Source organism: Mauremys mutica, chromosome 4 (assembly GCF_020497125.1).
Source record: "Mauremys mutica isolate MM-2020 ecotype Southern chromosome 4, ASM2049712v1, whole genome shotgun sequence".
Classification (NCBI taxonomy): Eukaryota; Metazoa; Chordata; order Testudines; family Geoemydidae; genus Mauremys; species Mauremys mutica.
This window is the reverse complement of record NC_059075.1, coordinates 157,245,061-157,263,765: the sequence shown is the minus strand read 5'-3', so window position 1 is coordinate 157,263,765 and position 18,705 is coordinate 157,245,061. Positions and strand designations below refer to the sequence as shown.

Below are 18,705 nucleotides of genomic sequence, written 5' to 3'. Positions count from 1 at the left end.
GCTGGATGCTGGGTGCCAGCCCTAGCCCAGGGCTCCAGCTTCTTCCGTTTATTGTAAAACCCAGGAGGACGCAGGACACTGCAGCTGGGGTGCCCCCCCCCCAGTCAGTGACAGGAGAGCTGCAGAGAGGGTCTCCTACCCCCCGCCCCCCACAGGTTCCAATCACCCCCCCACCTCCTCATCCCCACGGCTGGGAACCTCAGGCCGACTCCTCCCCTCCCCAGCCCCTGGGGCTGCCGGGAGACTCAGGCCAGCCCCTGCTTTCACCCCTCAGCGCCAGCCCCCTCCCCCTGACAGAGCCCCCCGGCCCCCCGGCGCCCGCCCCACCAGCTGCAGCAGGCGCTGGGTGAGATAGAGGCTGGCAGGGCGGCGCGACAGCAGCTGCAGGAGGGGGTCCGGGCCCAGCGAGACCGACAGCACCTGCAGAGGGGGCGGGGAAGGAGAGAGGGGCCGTCAGGGGTGCAGGGCTGGAGCTGCCAGGGCTCTCACCCCCCCCCCGGACCCCCATCCCAGCCCCCCCCGGGCAGGCCGCCCCCCGGCTGACCTTGCCGCTGCGGCACACCCCCACGAGGCCGTGGCGGGGCGGGTCGGGCACCGTGGCGAAGACGATGTCCCAGGCCAGCTGGACGCGGTGCAGGGGCTGGGCGGTCTCCACGTCGGCCAGGAAGAGCAGGGCGTGCTTGGTGAGCACCAGGGCCAGGCCCAGCCGGGGGGCGAACTGCGGGGAGGGGAGGAGAGGGGCTGGGGTCACGAGCCCCCCGCTGCTGCCGGGCGCCCCCCCACCCCCTGCTCCCGGCTCACCTGCACGGCGCTGGGGAAGTCCCCGGGCTGGGGTCACGAGCCCCCCGCTGCTGCCAGGTGCCCCCCACCCCCTGCTCCCGGCTCACCTGCACAGCGCTGGGGAAGTCCCCGGGCGGGGTCACGAGCCCCCCGCTGCTGCCAGGCGCCCCCCGCCCACCCCCTGCTCCCGGCTCACCTGCACGGCGCTGGGGAGGTCACGAGCCCCCCGCTGCTGCCAGGCGCCCCCCCCCCCGCTCCCGGCTCACCTGCACGGCGCTGGGGAAGTCCCCGGGCGGGGTCATCGCCCCCCGCTGCTGCCAGGCTCCCCCCCCCCACCCCCTGCTCCCGGCTCACCTGCACGGCGCTGGGGAAGTCCCCGGGCTGGGGTCACGAGCCCCCCGCTGCTGCCAGGCGCCCCCCCCACCCCCTGCTCCCGGCTCACCTGCACGGCGCTGGGGAAGTCCCCGGGCGGGGTCACGAGCCCCCCGCTGCTGCCAGGCGCCCCCCCACCCCTGCTCCCGGCTCACCTGCACGGCGCTGGGGAAGTCCCCGGGCGGGGTCACGAGCCCCCCGCTGCTGCCAGGCGCCCCCCCACCCCCTGCTCCCGGCTCACCTGCACGGCGCTGGGGAAGTCCCCGGGCTGGGGTCACGAGCCCCCCGCTGCTGCCAGGCGCCCCCCCTCCCCTGCTCCCGGCTCACCTGCACAGCGCTGGGGAAGTCCCCGGGCGGGGTCACGAGCCCCCCGCTGCTGCCAGGCGCCCCCCCACCCCCTGCTCCCGGCTCACCTGCACGGCGCTGGGGAAGTCCCCGGGCGGGGTCATCGCCCCCCGCTGCTGCCCGGCGCCCCCCCCCCCCCTGCTCCCGGCTCACCTGCACGGCGCTGGGGAAGTCCCCGGGCGGGGTCACGAGCCCCCCGCTGCTGCCAGGCGCCCCCCCACCCCCTGCTCCCGGCTCACCTGCACGGCGCTGGGGAAGTCCCCGGGCTGGGGTCACGAGCCCCCCGCTGCTGCCAGGCGCCCCCCCTCCCCTGCTCCCGGCTCACCTGCACAGCGCTGGGGAAGTCCCCGGGCGGGGTCACGAGCCCCCCGCTGCTGCCAGGCGCCCCCCCCACCCCCTGCTCCCGGCACGGCGCTGGGGAAGTCCCCGGGCGGGGTCATCGCCCCCCGCTGCTGCCAGGCGCCCCCCCACCCCCTGCTCCCGGCTCACCTGCACGGCGCTGGGGAAGTCCCCGGGCGGGGTCACGAGCCCCCCGCTGCTGCCAGGCGCCCCCCTGCTCCCGGCTCACCTGCACGGCGCTGGGTAAGTCCCCGGACGGGGTCACGAGCCCCCCGCTGCTGCCGGGCGCCCCCCCCCACCCCCTGCTCCCGGCTCACCTGCACGGCGCTGGAGAAGTCCCCGGGCGGGGTCACGAGCCCCCCGCTGCTGCCAGGCGCCCCCCCACCCCCTGCTCCCGGCTCACCTGCACGGCGCTGGGGAAGTCCCCGGGCTGGGGTCACGAGCCCCCCGCTGCTGCCAGGCGCCCCCCCTCCCCTGCTCCCGGCTCACCTGCACAGCGCTGGGGAAGTCCCCGGGCGGGGTCACGAGCCCCCCGCTGCTGCCAGGCGCCCCCCCCACCCCCTGCTCCCGGCTCACCTGCACGGCGCTGGGGAAGTCCCCGGGCGGGGTCACGAGCCCCCCGCTGCTGCCAGGTGCCCCCCCCACCCCCTGCTCCCGGCTCACCTGCACGGCGCTGGGGAAGTCCCCGGGCCGGGCCCCCCTGAAGGCCAGGCTGGCGCGGGCACTGAGCAGGGCAGCGTTGCCTGGCTGGTGCGGGCCCAGCTCCACCACGTGGAACTGAGAGAGAGAGGGGGGGTCAGATGGGTGCAGCCCCCGTCTCCTCCCTGCCTGCCCCCCGCCCTGGCACTGCCCCCTCCCACCTCCACTCCCGCCCACCCCGGCACTACCCACAACCCTCCGGGAGCCACCTGCCCCGCCCTTCCACTCCCGCCCACCCCGGCACTACCCACAACCCTCCGGGAGCCACCTGCCCCGCCCTTCCACTCCCGCCCACCCCGGCACTACCCACAACCCTCCGGGAGCCACCTGCCCGGCCCTTCCACTCCCGCCCACCCGGCACTACCCTCACCCCTCCGTGAGCCACCGGCCGCGCCCTTCCACTCCCGCCCACCCCGGCACTACCCACACCCCTCCGGGAGCCCCCTGCCCCGCCCTTCCACTCCCGCCCACCCCGGCACTACCCACAACCCTCCGGGAGCCACCTGCCCCGCCCTTCCCCGCCCCCCCACCCCGGCACTACCCACAACCCTCCGGGAGCCAGCCCCCCTCCACTCCCGCCCACCCCGGCACTACCCACAACCCTCGGGGAGCCAGCCCCCCTCCACTCCCGCCCACCCCGGCACCACCCACAACCCTCCGGGAGCCACCTGCCCTGCCCTTCCACTCCCGCCCACCCCGGCACTACTCACAACCCTCTGGGAGCCACCTGCCCCGCCCTTCCACTCCCGCCCACCCCGGCACTACTCACAACCCTCTGGGAGCCACCTGCCCGGCCCTTCCACTCCCGCCCACCCCGGCACTACCCACAACCCTCCGGGAGCCACCTGCCCCGCCCTTCCACTCCCGCCCACCCGGCACTACCCACAACCCTCCGGGAGCCCCCTGCCCGGCCCTTCCACTCCCGCCCTCCCCGGCACTACCCACAACCCTCCGGGAGCCACCTGCCCCGCCCTTCCACTCCCGCCCACCCCGGCACTACCCACAACCCTCCGGGAGCCCCCTGCCCCGCCCTTCCACTCCCGCCCACCCCGGCACTACCCACAACCCTCCGGGAGCCACCTGCCCCGCCCTTCCACTCCCGCCCCCGGCACTACCCACAACCCTCCGGGAGCCACCTGCCCCGCCCTTCCACTCCCGCCCACCCCGGCACTACCCACAACCCTCCGGGAGCCACCTGCCCCGCCCTTCCACTCCCGCCCACCCCGGCACTACCCACAACCCTCCGGGAGCCACCTGCCCCGCCCTTCCACTCCCGCCCACCCCGGCACTACGAACTACCCTCAGGGTGCCACCTGCCCCGCCCTTCCACTCCCGCCCACCCCGGCACTACCCACAACCCTCCGGGAGCCACCTGCCCCGCCCTTCCACTCCCGCCCACCCCGGCACTACTCACAACCCTCCGGGAGCCACCTGCCCCACCCTTCCACTCCCGCCCACCCCGGCACTACCCACAACATTCCGGGAGCCCCCTGCCCCGCCCTTCCACTCCCGCCCACCCCGGCACTACCCACAACCCTCCGGGAGCCACCTGCCCCGCCCTTCCACTCCCGCCCACCCCGGCACTACACACAACCCTCCGGGAGCCAGCCCCCCTTCACTCCCGCCCACCCCGGCACTACCCACAACCCTCCGGGAGCCACCTGCCCCGCCCTTCCACTCCCGCCCACCCCGGCACTACCCACAACCCTCCGGGAGCCACCTGCCCCGCCCTTCCACTCCCGCCCACCCCGGCACTACCCACAACCCTCCGGGAGCCACCTGCCCCGCCCTTCCACTCCCGCCCACCCCGGCACTACCCACAACCCTCCGGGAGCCACCTGCCCCACCCTTCCACTCCCGCCCACCCGGCACTACCCACAACATTCCGGGAGCCCCCTGCCCCGCCCTCCCCCGCCCGCCCACCCCGGCACTACCCACAACCCTCCGGGAGCCACCTGCCCCGCCCTTCCACTCCCGCCCACCCCGGCACTACCCACCACCCTCCGGGAGCCAGCCCCCGTCCACTCCCGCCCACCCCGGCACTACCCACAGCCCTCCGGGAGCCACCTGCCCCACCCTTCCACTCCCGCCCACCCCGGCACTACCCACAACCCTCCGGGAGCCAGCCCCCGTCCACTCCCGCCCACCCCGGCACTACCCACAACCCACCCGGAGCCAGCCCCCCTCCACTCCCGCCCACCCCGGCACTACCCACAACCCTCCGGGAGCCACCTGCCCCACCCTTCCACTCCCGCCCACCCCGGCACTACCCACAACCCTCCGGGAGCCACCTGCCCCGCCCTTCCGCTCCCGCCCACCCCGGCACTACCCACAACCCTCCGGGAGCCCCCTGCCCCGCCACGCACCTGCCCGTTGCGCTCTGCCCCGTGCCGGACGGCGGCCAGCAGGGCGGAGGAGGGGTGAGGGTTCCTGGAGAAGCTGTGCTGGGGCAGCGCCACCGCCTGGGCCTCTATGACCTGGGAGAGCCGCCCCCCCCGCCAGTGCAGCTGGGTCAGCCCCACCACCTGGCCCTTCTGGGGAGAGACACGGGGTCAGCCGGGCACAGGGGCCACTGGGATCCTGGGGGCAGCTGGCGGGGCGGGGGGCTTACCTGGTCCAGGCCCAGCGTGGACAGCGCCAGCCAGAGCCCGCTGGCGTCCCGCTGGTATCCCACCACCTCCGTGCGCCACAGCCGCTCATGGCGCCAGAACTGACGCCGCGGCTTCGGGCCTGCCGGGGGGAGGTGAGAACTAGAGTTAGGGGCTTAGAGAGCCCTCTGCCCCCCCCCACGGCACCCCTGCCCGTCCCCCCACGCCGACCAGCCCCCTCCCCATGGCACCCCTGCCCATCCCCGCACGCCGACCAGCCCGCCTCCCCACAGCATCCCCTGCCTGACCCCCCCCACGCCGACCAGTCCTGCTCCCCTGCCTGGCCCCCCATTGACCAGCCCACCCTCCTCCCCGGCGGGGTGCCCTGCGGCTGCTCACGGCTGAGGGCCCAGTGGAACACCTCCTCCTCCGTCACCAGCGCCAGCGTGTTGGGCTCCAGCCAGGCCCAGAACTCCAGGGGGTGGGCAAAGGTCCACTGCCAGCGCAGGCAGCGCTGCGCCACGTCGAACACCTGTGCCACACAGCCCGCTGCGGGCAGAGACGGGTCAGCGCCCCGGGGCCCGGCCCCCCGGCCCGCCGCGGGCAGAGACGGGTCAGCGCCCCGGGGCCCGGCCCCCCGGCCCGCCGCGGGCAGAGACGGGTCAGCGCCCCGGGGCCCGGCCCCCCGGCCCGCCGCGGGCAGAGACGGGTCAGGGGCCCGGGGCCCGGCCCCACGGGGGCACAGGCGGGTCAGGGGGCCCGGGGCCCGGCCCCACGGGGGCACAGGCGGGTCAGGGGGCCCGGGGGCCCGGCCCCACGGGGGCACAGGCGGGTCAGGGGGCCCGGCCCCACGGGGGCACAGGCGGGTCAGGGGGCCCGGCCCCACGGGGGCACAGGCGGGTCAGGGGGCACAGGCGGGTCAGGGGGCCCGGGGGCCCGGCCCCACGGCCCGCCACGGGCACAGGCAGGTCACCTGATCCATGGAGGAGGTGAGGCGAGGCCCCCATTGGGGTGCAGTGAGGCCATGGGGCTGAGGGTCAGGCCAGGGCCTCCATGGGGAGTCGATGCCATTACCAGTCAGCCCGGGACACCCCCACCCTGTTCCCTGGCCTGGGGGTCTGGCCCGTGCTGCCCCGGCCCCCCGTACCTCGTAGGGCCAGCAGGGGCTGGCTGGGGTGGGCCAGCGCGCCCTGGGCCTGGTGCAGGGGCCAGCTGGGGGTGGCTGCGCCGTGGGGCTCCCGCAGGTCGAGCAGGGTGACCCGGGCCCCGGCGGGGGGGCCGTGCCGCACGCAGAGCCGCCAGGGCGCGGAGAGGGTGACGCGAGGGTAGGTGATCTGCTCCGGGGGGATGCCGTGGTGCTGCAGCTGGGGGGAGAGAGGGGTTACAGGGGCACCCCCCACCGTCCAGAGCCTTGCTGCCCCCGCCCCAGCTGTGCGACCCCGGGGGTCCCCCACCTTCCCCAACACAGCCCTCCTCCCCTCCCCCTTACCTGGGTCAGCACCTCCCCCCCCCCACCATGACACCCCCAGAGCCCCTCCCCCTTACCTGGGTCAGCACCTCCCCCCCACCATCCAGAGCCTTGCTGCCCCCGCCCCAGCTGTGCAACCCCAGGGGTCCCCCACCTTCCCTAACACAGCCCTCCTCCCCCCCCTTACCTGGGTCAGCACCTCCCCCCCCCACCGTTACACGCCCTTAGCGCCTCCCCCTTACCTGGGTCAGCACCTCCCCCCCACCATCCAGAGCCTTGCTGCCCCCGCCCCAGCTGTGCAACCCCGGGGGTCCCCCACCTTCCCCAACACAGCCCTCCACCCCCACCCTCTCCCCCTTACCTGGGTCAGCACCTCACCCCCACCATCCAGAGCCTTGCTGCCCCCGCCCCAGCTGTGCGACCCCGGGGGTCCCCCACCTTCCCCAACACAGCCCTCCACCCCTCCCCCTTACCTGGGTCAGCACCTCCCCCCCCCACCGTGTCACCCCAGAGCCCCTCCCCCTTACCTGGGTCAGCACCTCCCCCCCCACTGTGACACCCCCAGAGCCCCCTCCCCCTTTCCTGGGTCAGCACCTCCCCCCCCACCATCCAGAGCCCCTCCCCCTTACCTGGGTCAGCACCTCCCCCCCCCCTGTGACACCCCCAGAGCCCCACCCCCTTACCTGGGTCAGCACATCCCCCCCCCCCCGTGTCACCCCAGAGCCCCTCCCCCTTACCTGGGTCAGCACCTCCCCCCCCACCGTGACACCCCCAGAGCCCCTCCCCCTTACCTGGGTCAGCACCTCCCCCCTCACTGTGACACCCCAGAGCCCCCTCCCCCTTTCCTGGGTCAGCACCTCCCCCCCCACCATCCAGAGCCCCTCCCCCTTACCTGGGTCAGCACCTCCACCCGCACGGGGGACTCGCCCATGGCTGGGGGGGCAGGGAGCTCACCCCTGGGGGGCCCCAGGCACCCAGCCCAGCCGTGCAAGACCCACTGCCCCCCAAGGCGCTGCCCCAGGGAAACCCCCTCCCCCTGCTCACTAGCTCCCTGCTGGGCTCCACAGGGGTCTGATATAGCCCCTCCCCCGGCACTGCCCAGCCACACCCTGCTGCAATCAGCGCTAACGAAGGGGTGGAGCCCACTCTGACAACATCACAGAGAGCAGCTTGGGACCCAGGAGTCCTGGCTCTAACCCACCAGCCCCTGCTCCCCACCCACAGCCGGGGAGAGAACCCAGGAGTCCTAGCTCCCAGCCCCCCCCCCGCTCTAACCCACCAGCCCCACTCCCCTCCCCGAGCCAGGAGAGAACCCAGGAGTCCTGGCTCCCAGCCCCCCCGCTCTAACCCACCAGCCCCCACTCCCCTCCCAGAGCCAGGGAGAACCCAGGAGTCCTGGCTCCCAGCCCCCCCGCTCTAACCACCAGCCCCACTCCCCTCTCAGAGGTGGTGAGAGAACCCAGGAGTCCTGGCTCCCAGCCCCCCCCGCTCTAACCTACCGGCCCCACTCCCCTCCCAGCGCCGGGAGAGAACCCAGGAGTCCTGGGTCACAGACTATGACTCCCCTTCCCCTGCACTGGGGTTCCCAGCCCTTCTCTCCAGGACTCTCAGTGGGGCACACACAGTGTATGGGGCCAGCCTCCGCGGCCTGCGCCAGGGAACAGGGCCAGCAGGTGTGAGAGCTCCAGGGATCGGGGCCTGAATGGGAGCCGGCAGCCCGGCCGGGGCCCAGCTGTGAACTGACCCCTCAGCCCAAGGGCCTTAACTCCACTGCAGGGCACTGGATCCCACCGCTCACACCAGCAGGGCTGGAGCGAGACTGGGGGGCTGGGTGTGGCGCAGAGCCGCGGGGAGCGAGATCGGGGGCCGGGCACGGGGCGGAGCCGGGGGGGAGCGAGATCGGGGGCCGGGCGCGGGGCGGAGCCGGGGGGGAGCGAGATGGGGGGCCGGGCGTGGGGCGGAGCCGGGGGGAGCGAGATCGGGGCCCCTGTTGTGTGGGGCGCAGGGCGGCCCAGATGGAGGGGCAAGTGGGGCAGTTGGCCCCGGGCCCCCCGGGGGCCCCCACGAGAATACAGGATTCTATAGTATTGCAATTTTTTTTATGGAAGGGGCCCCCGAAATTGCTTTGCCCCAAGCCCCCTGAATCCTCTGGGCGGCCCTGGTGGGGCGCAGGGTCTCAGCCCCTCCCGCGAGAGCAGGATGTGTCTGTTCCCCCGAGCGCGGGGTGTGGCGCCAGGGAGCAGGAACTGAATGGAAGGGGAGTGAGTGCTAGAGAGCTGGGCACGGGCCCAGGGCTGGCAGGGGCTGCGGGTCGGGAGTGAGGGGCACCGGCAGGGCTGCGCTGGCAGGGGGCTGCGGGTCGGGAGTGAGGGGCACCGGCAGAGCGGGGGGGGCAGGGGCTGCGGGTCGGGAGTGAGGGGCACCGGCAGAGCGGGGGGGGGGCAGGGGCTGCGGGTCGGGAGTGAGGGGCACCGGCAGGGCTGAGCTGGCAGGGGCTGCGGGTCGGGAGTGAGGGGCACCGGCAGGGCTGGGCTGGCAGGGGGCTGCGGGTACGTCCATCTCCCTGCAGTGCCACAGACGTACGGACCCCCCCACGTCCCCGATCTCAGCCTTCCAGCCCCCTCAGCCCCAGGACACCCAGGTGCTGGAGCAATCCCAGGGTGCCGGGGGGATTATCCGGCTCGGCTGCTCGTTTCATTTAACGATATTTCCGGATTAAAAACTCTCAGGATTGGAGCTGAAGCCGCAATTTAATCTGAGCCCCTAATGACAGACAGCTGTGCCTGGGGAGGACTGGGGGACGGGCTGCCAGAACCCCCATGTTGGTGCCCCTCACTCCCGAGCCGCAGCCCCTGCCAGCCCTGGGCCCCCCCCAGCTCTGCCGGTGCCCCTCACTTCCGACCCACAGCCCTTGCCAGCCCAGCCCAGCCCCCCCCCCAGCCCCCCATGCTAAGCCGGTTATTCCCATCCATATGTTGTCCCCGCGGGCTGTGATTATCGTCTCTAAGCCCCGTGCTCTGCATTCGGCTCTGCCTCCCAAGGCCCCGCTGCCGGGTTGTAACCATGATCCCCTGGCCAAGAAAGCCTCCCTCGGACGTCTGGGTTCAGCACACGGCTTTTATTGCACACAAGGGCTGCGTGTCTGCAGCGGAGGGGCCTGGGGAGGAGAGCTGGGGGGACAGCGGGATCCAGAGAGCCATGGGGAAGGGAAGGGCTGTGGGGAGTGGAGGGGGAGGTGTGTGAGCGCTGGGGGGCTGGAGGTCTGGGGGACAGGGTGTGGGGGAGGCCGGGGAAGGCTCTGGGGGCTCTGGGGGTAGCAGGCCGGGAGGTGGTGGGGGCTGGAGGTCTGGGGGACAGGGTGTGGGGGAGGCCGGGGAAGGATCTGGAGGGGCTCTGGGGGTAGCAGGCAGGGAGGTGAGGGGAGCTGGAGGCCTGGGGGACAGGGTGTGGGGGAGGCTGTGGGAGGGGCCTGGGGGCTCTGGGGGTAGCTGGCAGGGAGGTGGTGGGGGCTGGAGGTCTGGGGGACAGGGTGTGGGGGAGTCTGTGGGAGGGGCCTGGGGGCTCTGGGGGTAGCTGTCAGGGAGGTGGTGGGGGCTGGAGGTCTGGGGGACAGGCTGTGGGGGAGGCTGTGGGAGGGGTCTGGGGGCTCTGGGGGTAGCAGGCAGGGAGGTGAGGGGAGCTGGAGGTCTGGGGGACAGGGTGTGGGGGAGGCTGTGGGAGGGGTCTGGGGGCGAGGAGGCCGGGGAAGGCTCTGGGGGCTCGGGGGGGAGCTGGCAGGGAGGTGGTGAGGGCTGGAGGTCTGGGGGACAGGGTGTGGGGGAGGCTGTGGGAGGGGTCTGGGGGCTCTGGGGGTAGCAGGCCGGGAGGTGGTGGGGGCTGGAGGTCTGGGGACAGGCTGTGGGAGGGGTCTGGGGGCCGGGGAAGGCTCTGGGGGTAGTTGGCAGGGAGGTGGTGGGGGCTGGAGGTCTGGGGACAGGCTGTGGGAGGGGTCTGGGGGCCAGGGAAGGCTCTGGGGGTAGCTGGCAGGGAGGTGGTGGGGGCTGGAGGTCTGGGGGACAGGGTGTGGGAGGGGTCTGGGGGCCGGGGAAGGCTCTGGGGGTAGTTGGCAGGGAGGTGGTGGGGGCTGGAGGTCTGGGGGCCAGGGAAGGCTCTGGGGGTAGCTGGCAGGGAGGTGGTGGGGGCTGGAGGTCTGGGGGACAGGGTGTGGGGGAGGCCGGGGAAGGCTCTGGGGGCTCTGGGGGTAGCAGGCAGGGAGGTGGTGGGGGCTGGAGGTCTGGGGGACAGGCTGTGGGGGAGGCCGGGGAAGGATCTCGTGGGGCTCTGGGGGTAGCTGGGAGGGAGGTGGTGGGGGCTGGAGGTCTGGGGGACAGGGTGTGGGGGAGGCCGGGGACGGCTCTGGGGGCTCTGGGGGTAGCAGGCAGGGAGGAGGTGGGGGCTGGAGGTCTGGGGGACAGGCTGTGGGGGAGGCCGGGGAAGGATCTGGAGGGGCTCTGGGGGTAGCAGGCAGGGAGGTGGTGGGGGCTGGAGGTCTGGGGGACAGGCTGTGGGGGAGGCCGGGGAAGGCTCTGGGGGTAGCTGGCAGGGAGGTGGTGGGGGCTGGAGGTCTGGGGGACAGGCTGTGGGGGAGGCCGGGGAAGGCTCTGGGGGCTCTGGGGGTAGCTGGCAGGGAGGTGGTGGGGGCTGGAGGTCTGGGGGACAGGCTGTGGGGGAGGCCGGGGAAGGCTCTGGGGGCTCTGGGGGTAGCAGGCAGGGAGGTGAGGGGAGCTGGAGGCTGCGATTTGGGGGTTAATCTTGGTGGTGTCTTGACAGCGTCGGGCTCAACCCCCTGTCCAAGGTCAGTCTTTGATCTCGGGGGGGCTCAGCCCCCCTCAGCGTGACATCATCTTCACAAACTCTGCAGGGCAAAGGCCCCCATTAGAACCGATGCCTGGGGGCGGGGGAATCCCAGCCCCATGGAGCCGCCCCACCAGGGGATCCCTTGGCCACTCACGCCAAGCCTGCCTTACCCACAATCCTCTCTGAGAGCTGGCAGGCCATGGCCCTGCCACACCAGCCCACAACCCCTTGCCAGGGCCAGGGGGCCTGACCCGTGTGGGCGCTGGCCGAGCGGCGCGTTACCCACAATCCCTTGCCAGGGCCAGGGGGCCTGACCCGTGTGGGCGCTGGCCGAGCGGCGCGTTACCCACAATCCCCCAGGGCCAGGGGGCCCGACCCGTGTGGGCGCTGGCCGAGCGGCGCGTTACCCACAATCCCTTGCCAGGGCCAGGGGGCCTGACCCGTGTGGGCGCTGGCCGAGCGGCGCGTTACCCACAATCCCCCAGGGCCAGGGGGCCCGACCCGTGTGGGCGCTGGCCGAGCGGCGCGTTACCCACAATCCCCCAGGGCCGGGGGCCCGACCCGTGTGGGCGCTGGCCGAGCGGCGCGTTACCCACAATCCCCCAGGGCCAGGGGGCCTGACCCGTGTGGGCGCTGGCCGAGCGGCGCGTTACCCACAATCCCCCAGGGCCAGGGGGCCTGACCCGTGTGGGCGCTGGCCGAGCGGCGCGTTACCCACAATCCCCCAGGGCCGGGGGCCCGACCCGTGTGGGCGCTGGCCGAGCGGCGCGTTACCCACAATCCCCCAGGGCCGGGGGCCCGACCCGTGTGGGCGCTGGCCGAGCGGCGCGTTACCCACAACCCCTGGCCAGGGCCGGGGGCCCGACCCGTGTGGGCGCTGGCCGAGCGGCGCGTTACCCACAATCCCCCAGGGCCGGGGGCCCGACCCGTGTGGGCGCTGGCCGAGCGGCGCGTTACCCACAATCCCCCAGGGCCAGGGGGCCTGACCCGTGTGGGCGCTGGCTGAGCGGCGCGTTACCCACAATCCCCCAGGGCCGGGGGGTCCGACCCGTGTGGGCGCTGGCCGAGCGGCGCGTTACCCACAATCCCCCAGGGCCGGGGGGTCCGACCCGTGTGGGCGCTGGCCGAGCGGCGCGTTACCCACAATCCCCCAGGGCCGGGGGGCCCGACCCGTGTGGGCGCTGGCCGAGCGGCGCGTTACCCACAATCCCCCAGGGCCGGGGGGCCCGACCCGTGTGGGCGCTGGCCGAGCGGCGCGTTACCCACAATCCCTTGCCAGGGCCAGGGGGCCTGACCCGTGTGGGCTCTGGCCGAGCGGCGCGTTACCCACAATCCCTTGCCAGGGCCGGGGGGCCCGACCCGTGTGGGCGCTGGCCGAGCGGCGCGTTACCCACAATCCCCCAGGGCCAGGGGGCCTGACCCGTGTGGGCGCTGGCCGAGCGGCGCGTTACCCACAATCCCTTGCCAGGGCCATGGGGCCTGACCTGTGTGGGCGCTGGCCGAGCGGCGCGTTACCCACAATCCCTTGCCAGGGCCAGGGGGCCTGACCCGTGTGGGCGCTGGCCGAGCGGCGCGTTACCCACAATCCCGAGCCAGGGCCGGGGGGTCCGACCCGTGTGGGCGCTGGCCGAGCGGCGCGTTACCCACAATCCCCCAGGGCCGGGGGGCCCGACCCGTGTGGGCGCTGGCCGAGCGGCGCGTTACCCACAATCCCCCAGGGCCGGGGGGCCCGACCCGTGTGGGCGCTGGCCGAGCGGCGCGATACCCCCACTCCCTTGCCAGGGCCAGGGGGCCTGACCCGTGTGGGCTCTGGCCGAGCGGCGCGTTACCCACAATCCCTTGCCAGGGCCGGGGGGCCCGACCCGTGTGGGCGCTGGCCGAGCGGCGCGTTACCCACAATCCCCCAGGGCCAGGGGGCCTGACCCGTGTGGGCGCTGGGCCGAGCGGCGCGTGACCCACAATCCCTTGCCAGGGCCATGGGGCCTGACCTGTGTGGGCGCTGGCCGAGCGGCGCGTTACCCACAATCCCTTGCCAGGGCCAGGGGGCCTGACCCGTGTGGGCGCTGGCTGAGCGGCGCGTTACCCACAATCCCCCAGGGCCGGGGGGTCCGACCCGTGTGGGCGCTGGCCGAGCGGCGCGTTACCCACAATCCCCCAGGGCCGGGGGGTCCGACCCGTGTGGGCGCTGGCCGAGCGGCGCGTTACCCACAATCCCCCAGGGCCAGGGGGCCCGACCCGTGTGGGCGCTGGCCGAGCGGCGCGTTACCCACAATCCCTTGCCAGGGCCGGGGGGCCTGACCCGTGCGGGCTGTGGCCGAGCGGCGCGTTACCCACAATCCCCCAGGGCCAGGGGGCCCGACCCGTGTGGGCGCTGGCCGAGCGGCGCGTTACCCACAATGCGCCAGGGCCGGGGGGCCCGACCCGTGTGGGCACTGGCCGAGCGGCGCGTTACCCACAATCCCCCAGGGCCGGGGGGCCCGACCCGTGTGGGCACTGGCCGAGCGGCGCGTTACCCACAATCCCTTGCCAGGGCCGGGGGGCCTGACCCGTGTGGGCGCTGGCCGAGCGGCGCGTTACCCACAATCCCCCAGGGCCAGGGGGCCCGACCCGTGTGGGCGCTGGCCGAGCGGCGCGTTACCCACAATCCCTTGCCAGGGCCGGGGGGCCTGACCCGTGTGGGCGCTGGCCGAGCGGCGCGTTACCCACAATCCCCCAGGGCCAGGGGGCCCGACCCGTGTGGGCGCTGGCCGAGCGGCGCGTTACCCACAATCCCTTGCCAGGGCCAGGGGGCCCGACCCGTGTGGGCGCTGGCCGAGCGGCGCGTTACCCACAATCCCTTGCCAGGGCCGGGGGGCCCGACCCGTGTGGGCGCTGGCCGAGCGGCGCGTTACCCACAATCCCCCAGGGCCAGGGGGCCTGACCCGTGTGGGCGCTGGCCGAGCGGCGCGTTACCCACAATCCCCCAGGGCGCCCCACGCACCCTCGAAGTCGACGGTCCCGTCCCCGTTGATGTCGGCCTCCTTGACCACGTCGCTGATCTCGCGGGGGGTGAGTCGCTCGCCCATGAGGCGCTGCATGGCCAGCTGCAGCTCCTCCAGCGTGATCTCCCCGTCCCCGTTGGTGTCAAACTGCGGGGGGAGGGGGGCGGGGGGGCGTCAGGACTCCTGGGTTCGCTCCCAGCCCTGGGAGGGGGGTTAGAGCCAGGGGCTGGGAGCCTGGACGCCTGGGTTCTCGCCTGGTTCTGGGAGGGGGGTTAGAGCCAGGGGCTGGGAGCCTGGACGCCTGGGTTCTCTCCCTGGCGAGGGGAGGGGAGTGGGTGCTGGTGGGTGAGAGCAGGGGGTGCTGGGAGCCTGGACGCCTGGGTTCTCTCCCTGGTGAGGGGAGGGGAGTGGGGGCTGGTGGGTGAGAGCAGGGGGTGCTGGGAGCCAGGACTCCTGGGTTCTCTCCCTGGTGAGGGGAGGGGAGTGGGGGCTGGTGGGTGAGAGCAGGGGGTGCTGGAAGCCAGGACTCCTGGGTTCTCTCTCCCTCACCTCCTTGAAGGCGTCCCTCATCTCCTGCAGCCCGATCATCCCGGCCGTCTCGGCCAGCAGCTTGGGTGTCATCAGCTCCACGAAGTCTTCAAAATCCACCCGGCCCCCCACTGCAACAGGGGGTGGGTGTCAGCCGGGGGGTCCCTGCCAGGAGCCCCGCCCCCTCCCGGGCACCCCCACTGCCAGGGGCCCTGACTCCTCCCAGGCACCCCCCTGCTAGGAGCCCCACCCCCTCCCAGGCACCCCCCTTGCTAGGAGCCCCGCCCACTCCCGGGCACACCCCTGCCAGGAGCCCCACCCACTCCCGGGCACCCTCACTGCCAGGGGCCCTGACCCCTTCCGGGCACTGCCCTGCTGGGAGCCCCACCCACTCCCGGGCACCCCCCTGCCAGGAGCCCCGCCCACTCCCGGGCACCCCCCTGCCAGGGGCCCTGACCCCTCCCGGGCACCCCCCTGCCGGGAGCCCCGCCCCCTCCCGGGCACCCCCTTGGCAGCCCCGCCCCCCGGCTCACGGTTCATGTGGATCTGCTGCGAGAGCTCGAGCAGCTCCATCTCGGTCGGCATGTAGCCCATGGTGCGCATCAGCTGGCCCAGCTCCTTGCAGCCGATCAGCCCGTCCCCGTCCCTGTCGAACTCCGCGAAGGCCTCACGCAGCTCTGCCGGGGGGGCCGGCCGGGCTGAGCCCCCTGTGCTGGGCCGAGCCCCGCCCCGCTGGGCTGAGCCCCCCTCCCCCGCTGGGCTGAGCCCCCCCCCGCTGGGCCGAGCCCCCCCCTCTGGGCTGAGCCCCCCCCCGCTGGGCCGAGCCCCCCCCCGACCCAGCTGAGCCCCCCCCCCGCTGGGCTGAGCCCCCCCGACCCGGCTGAGCCCCCCCCCGCTGGGCCGAGCCCCCCCCGACCCTGCTGAGCCCCCCCGCTGGGCTGAGCCCCCCGTGCTGAGCCGAGCCCCCCCCCCGACCGGCTGAGCCCCCCCCCGCTGGGCCGAGCCCTTACCACAGCCCAGGACCCGGGAGCGCTGGGACCCCTCCCCGAGCCGGGGGCAGAACCCAGGAGTCCTGGGGTGCCAGCAACACCCGTGTTCCCCCACAGCCCTCCTGGGGGTGGGGCTAGTACTGGGGGCTCCTGCGCACCAACCTGCGAGGCCCCTCTCCCCTTTGGGCTGCAGCGAGAACCCAGGCGTCCGGGCTCCCAGCCCCACCCCCCCTTCCCTGCTTCAATCCCCAGATCCCACTCCCCTCCCACGGGCTTCTCACCTTCGATTTCATCCGCTCCCAGCTCCCGGTGCTGGAATAAAGAGACACACTCATGGACCCAGTGCGGTCCTGCAGGGGAGAGAACCCAGGTGTCCGGCCCCTCAGCCCCCTGCCCTGCTCTAACCCACCAGCCCCCATCCCCTCCCAGAGCTGGGGAGAGAACCCAGGAGTCCTGGCTCCCAGCCCCCCCTGTTCTAACCCACCAGGCCCCACTCCCCTCCCAGAGCCGGGGAGAGAACCCAGGGGTCCTGGATCCCAGCCCCTCCTCGCTCTAACCACCAGCCCCCCTCCCGTACCACAGCCGGGGAGAGAACCCAGGCGTCCTGGCGCCCAGCCCCCGCTCCCCTGGCAGAACTGGGCGTCTCACCCCATGCTTCTCGGCGATGCCCTTGCGCAGGAAGATGCAGGCGGGCCCCAGGGCGTTCTGCATGGTGCCAGCTGCTGCCCCGGAGCCAGAGCTGTGGCTGGAGGAGGAGGCGGCTGTGCCAGGCTGGGTGGGGGGTTTATAGTCGCTCCCACGCCAGGGGATTATCCTCACCCCCGTGACCTATCGCCATCCCAAACAGGGCAGCTGCTGCATAAATCCGCCCGGCCAACATCTGCTGGCTGGCACAGGGGCTGGGAGCCCGGACGCCTGGGTTCGCTCCTGGCTCGGGGAGGGGAGTGGGGGCTGGTGGTTAGAGCAGCGGGGGGCTGGGAGCCTGGACTCCTGGGTTCTATCCCCGGCTCTGGGAGGGGAGTGGGGGCTGGTGGTTAGAGCAGCGGGGGCTGGGAGCCAGGACTCCTGGGTTCTATCCCCGGCTCTGGGAGGGGAGTGGGGGCTGGTGGTTAGAGCAGCGGGGGGCTGGGAGCCCGGATGCCTGGGTTCAGATGCAGAGGGCTCAGTGCCAAGTCTCTGATTAGGGTCCTGGGTTCACATCCCACTGGTGACCCCCAGGGGGTGCTCCCTGCAACTCAGCCCCTCCGCAGAGGTGGGGCAGGGGGTTTCTTGGGGTGTCCCTGTGACGAAGTGGGACTGTTTGCACTGGGGGCTGGGTACAGAAACTAAGTTCCAGCAGCCAAATGCCTGACACTCTGTCTCCTAGCAACGGATGGCCGGGCCCCTCCCTGCAAAGGTGCGGGCTAGAGGTGCTGGAGACAAAGGGGTCCGGTGACCTCCTGTCCCGGGAAAGAGGCAGAGCAGGGAGGAGGGGCCAGAGGGGGGCTGGGGAGATTGGAGTTGGCTGGAGAACAGAGGGGAGGCAGGGAGACTGGGCTCTGATCCCCGAGGGGGGCTGGGAGGCCCCCAAGATGGACCTAACTGGGGGGATCCTGTTGTCTGTGCCTGCAAGACCTGTGTTGGACTGTGTTCCTGTCGGCTAAATAAACCTTCTGCTTTCCTGGCTGGCTGAGAGTCCTGGTGAATCGCAGGGCGCCCGGGGGTGCAGGGCTCTGACTCCCCCACACTCTGTGACAACTGGTGGTAGCGGTGGGATGACTGCACCCCGTGGACGGTGCTTCCTGCAGTAAGTGACTGGGGAGCAGTAAAACAAAGGGGCGATTAACCCCTGGGGCAGTGTGGCCAGAGAGAAGGACTTTGCAGTAACAGGGTCCCCCGGGGGATCACAGCGAACGGTCCCCGGGGCGGAGGAGTCTGCAGCTCGACCCTGGCAGAGAGGTGGTGACCTCAAGGACTGGCACACTAGGGGTCCCCCTGGAACCCGTGGGGAGCGGCGAGCACCCCGGCCTGCGAGCGGCCAGCAGGAAGATGTATGCCAAGCAGCGCAAGTGTGAGCTGGTGGAGCTGTGCAAGCAGAGGGGGCTGCGCAGTGGGAAGCTCACCAAGGCCCAGCTGATTGCCCGGCTGGAGGAGAGAGACCGCGTCAATGAACCGGTCCCTGTCTCTGCGGGAAGCAGCTGGGCAGATGCAGCGCAGGCACCAGTGTCTGTCCCTGCTGGGAGTGGTCAGCCGGCCGCTGAGGGCTCCCTGAGACCCCCCACCCCTAGGCCTAGGGGGAGGGGGAGGAGGAGCCCAGCTACGGGGGGCACCGTGACCCCCCCGGCCAGCAGGGGATCGGCCCGGCGACGCTCGGCCTCCGTGGAACTCAGGCGGCTGGACTTGGAGAGAGAGATCAAACTGATGGAGATGGAGATGGAGGACCGGCAGAAGCAGCGTGAATTCGAGGAGAGGGAGAAGGAGCAACAACGTAAACAGGGAGGACCCCCACCAAAGGGAAACATCTGGCGTCAGGTCCAGCCGTCCCACTCGAGGGGACCCACGAGACATGGGCTGCTATCAATGTGGCCAACCGGGCCACATACGGGCCCAGTGCCCCAAGCTCCGGGACAAACTGAGCAGACCAACCCCCCACCGGGTTAACTGGGTAGAGACCCAGCCAGATGAGGGGCAGTGTTCGCAGGAAAGGGGGGCTGGCCGCGTACCCCCTGCGAAGGAGGGAGGGGGGCCCCGGGTCGGCCCCTCCGAGGGGCTGGATGCTCCCAGCCCTGAGTTTTGGGTTT

At 73.0% G+C, this 18,705-nt stretch overlaps 2 protein-coding genes across 2 annotated transcripts; both read right to left on the bottom strand.

The window, feature by feature from the left end:
* Positions 1-270: 270 nt before the first annotated feature.
* LOC123369165 (clathrin heavy chain 2-like) lies at positions 271-7,622 on the bottom strand. The gene is made up of 8 exons (XM_045014524.1): positions 7,484-7,622; positions 6,271-6,487; positions 5,523-5,672; positions 5,147-5,265; positions 4,902-5,069; positions 2,500-2,613; positions 545-718; positions 271-420 (listed from the first exon to the last, which is right to left on the bottom strand). Exons 1-8 carry the CDS (start codon positions 7,520-7,522, stop codon positions 271-273), a joined length of 1,131 nt encoding a protein of 376 aa, XP_044870459.1. The 5' UTR covers positions 7,523-7,622.
* A 3,626-nt stretch (positions 7,623-11,248) lies between these two features.
* Positions 11,249-16,866, bottom strand: LOC123368541 (calcium-binding protein 5-like). Its single transcript, XM_045013404.1, has 6 exons — positions 16,574-16,866; positions 16,207-16,237; positions 15,470-15,613; positions 14,958-15,067; positions 14,408-14,555; positions 11,249-11,485 (listed from the first exon to the last, which is right to left on the bottom strand). Exons 1-6 carry the CDS (start codon positions 16,634-16,636, stop codon positions 11,460-11,462), a joined length of 522 nt encoding a protein of 173 aa, XP_044869339.1. The 5' UTR covers positions 16,637-16,866; the 3' UTR covers positions 11,249-11,459.
* Positions 16,867-18,705: the final 1,839 nt, after the last annotated feature.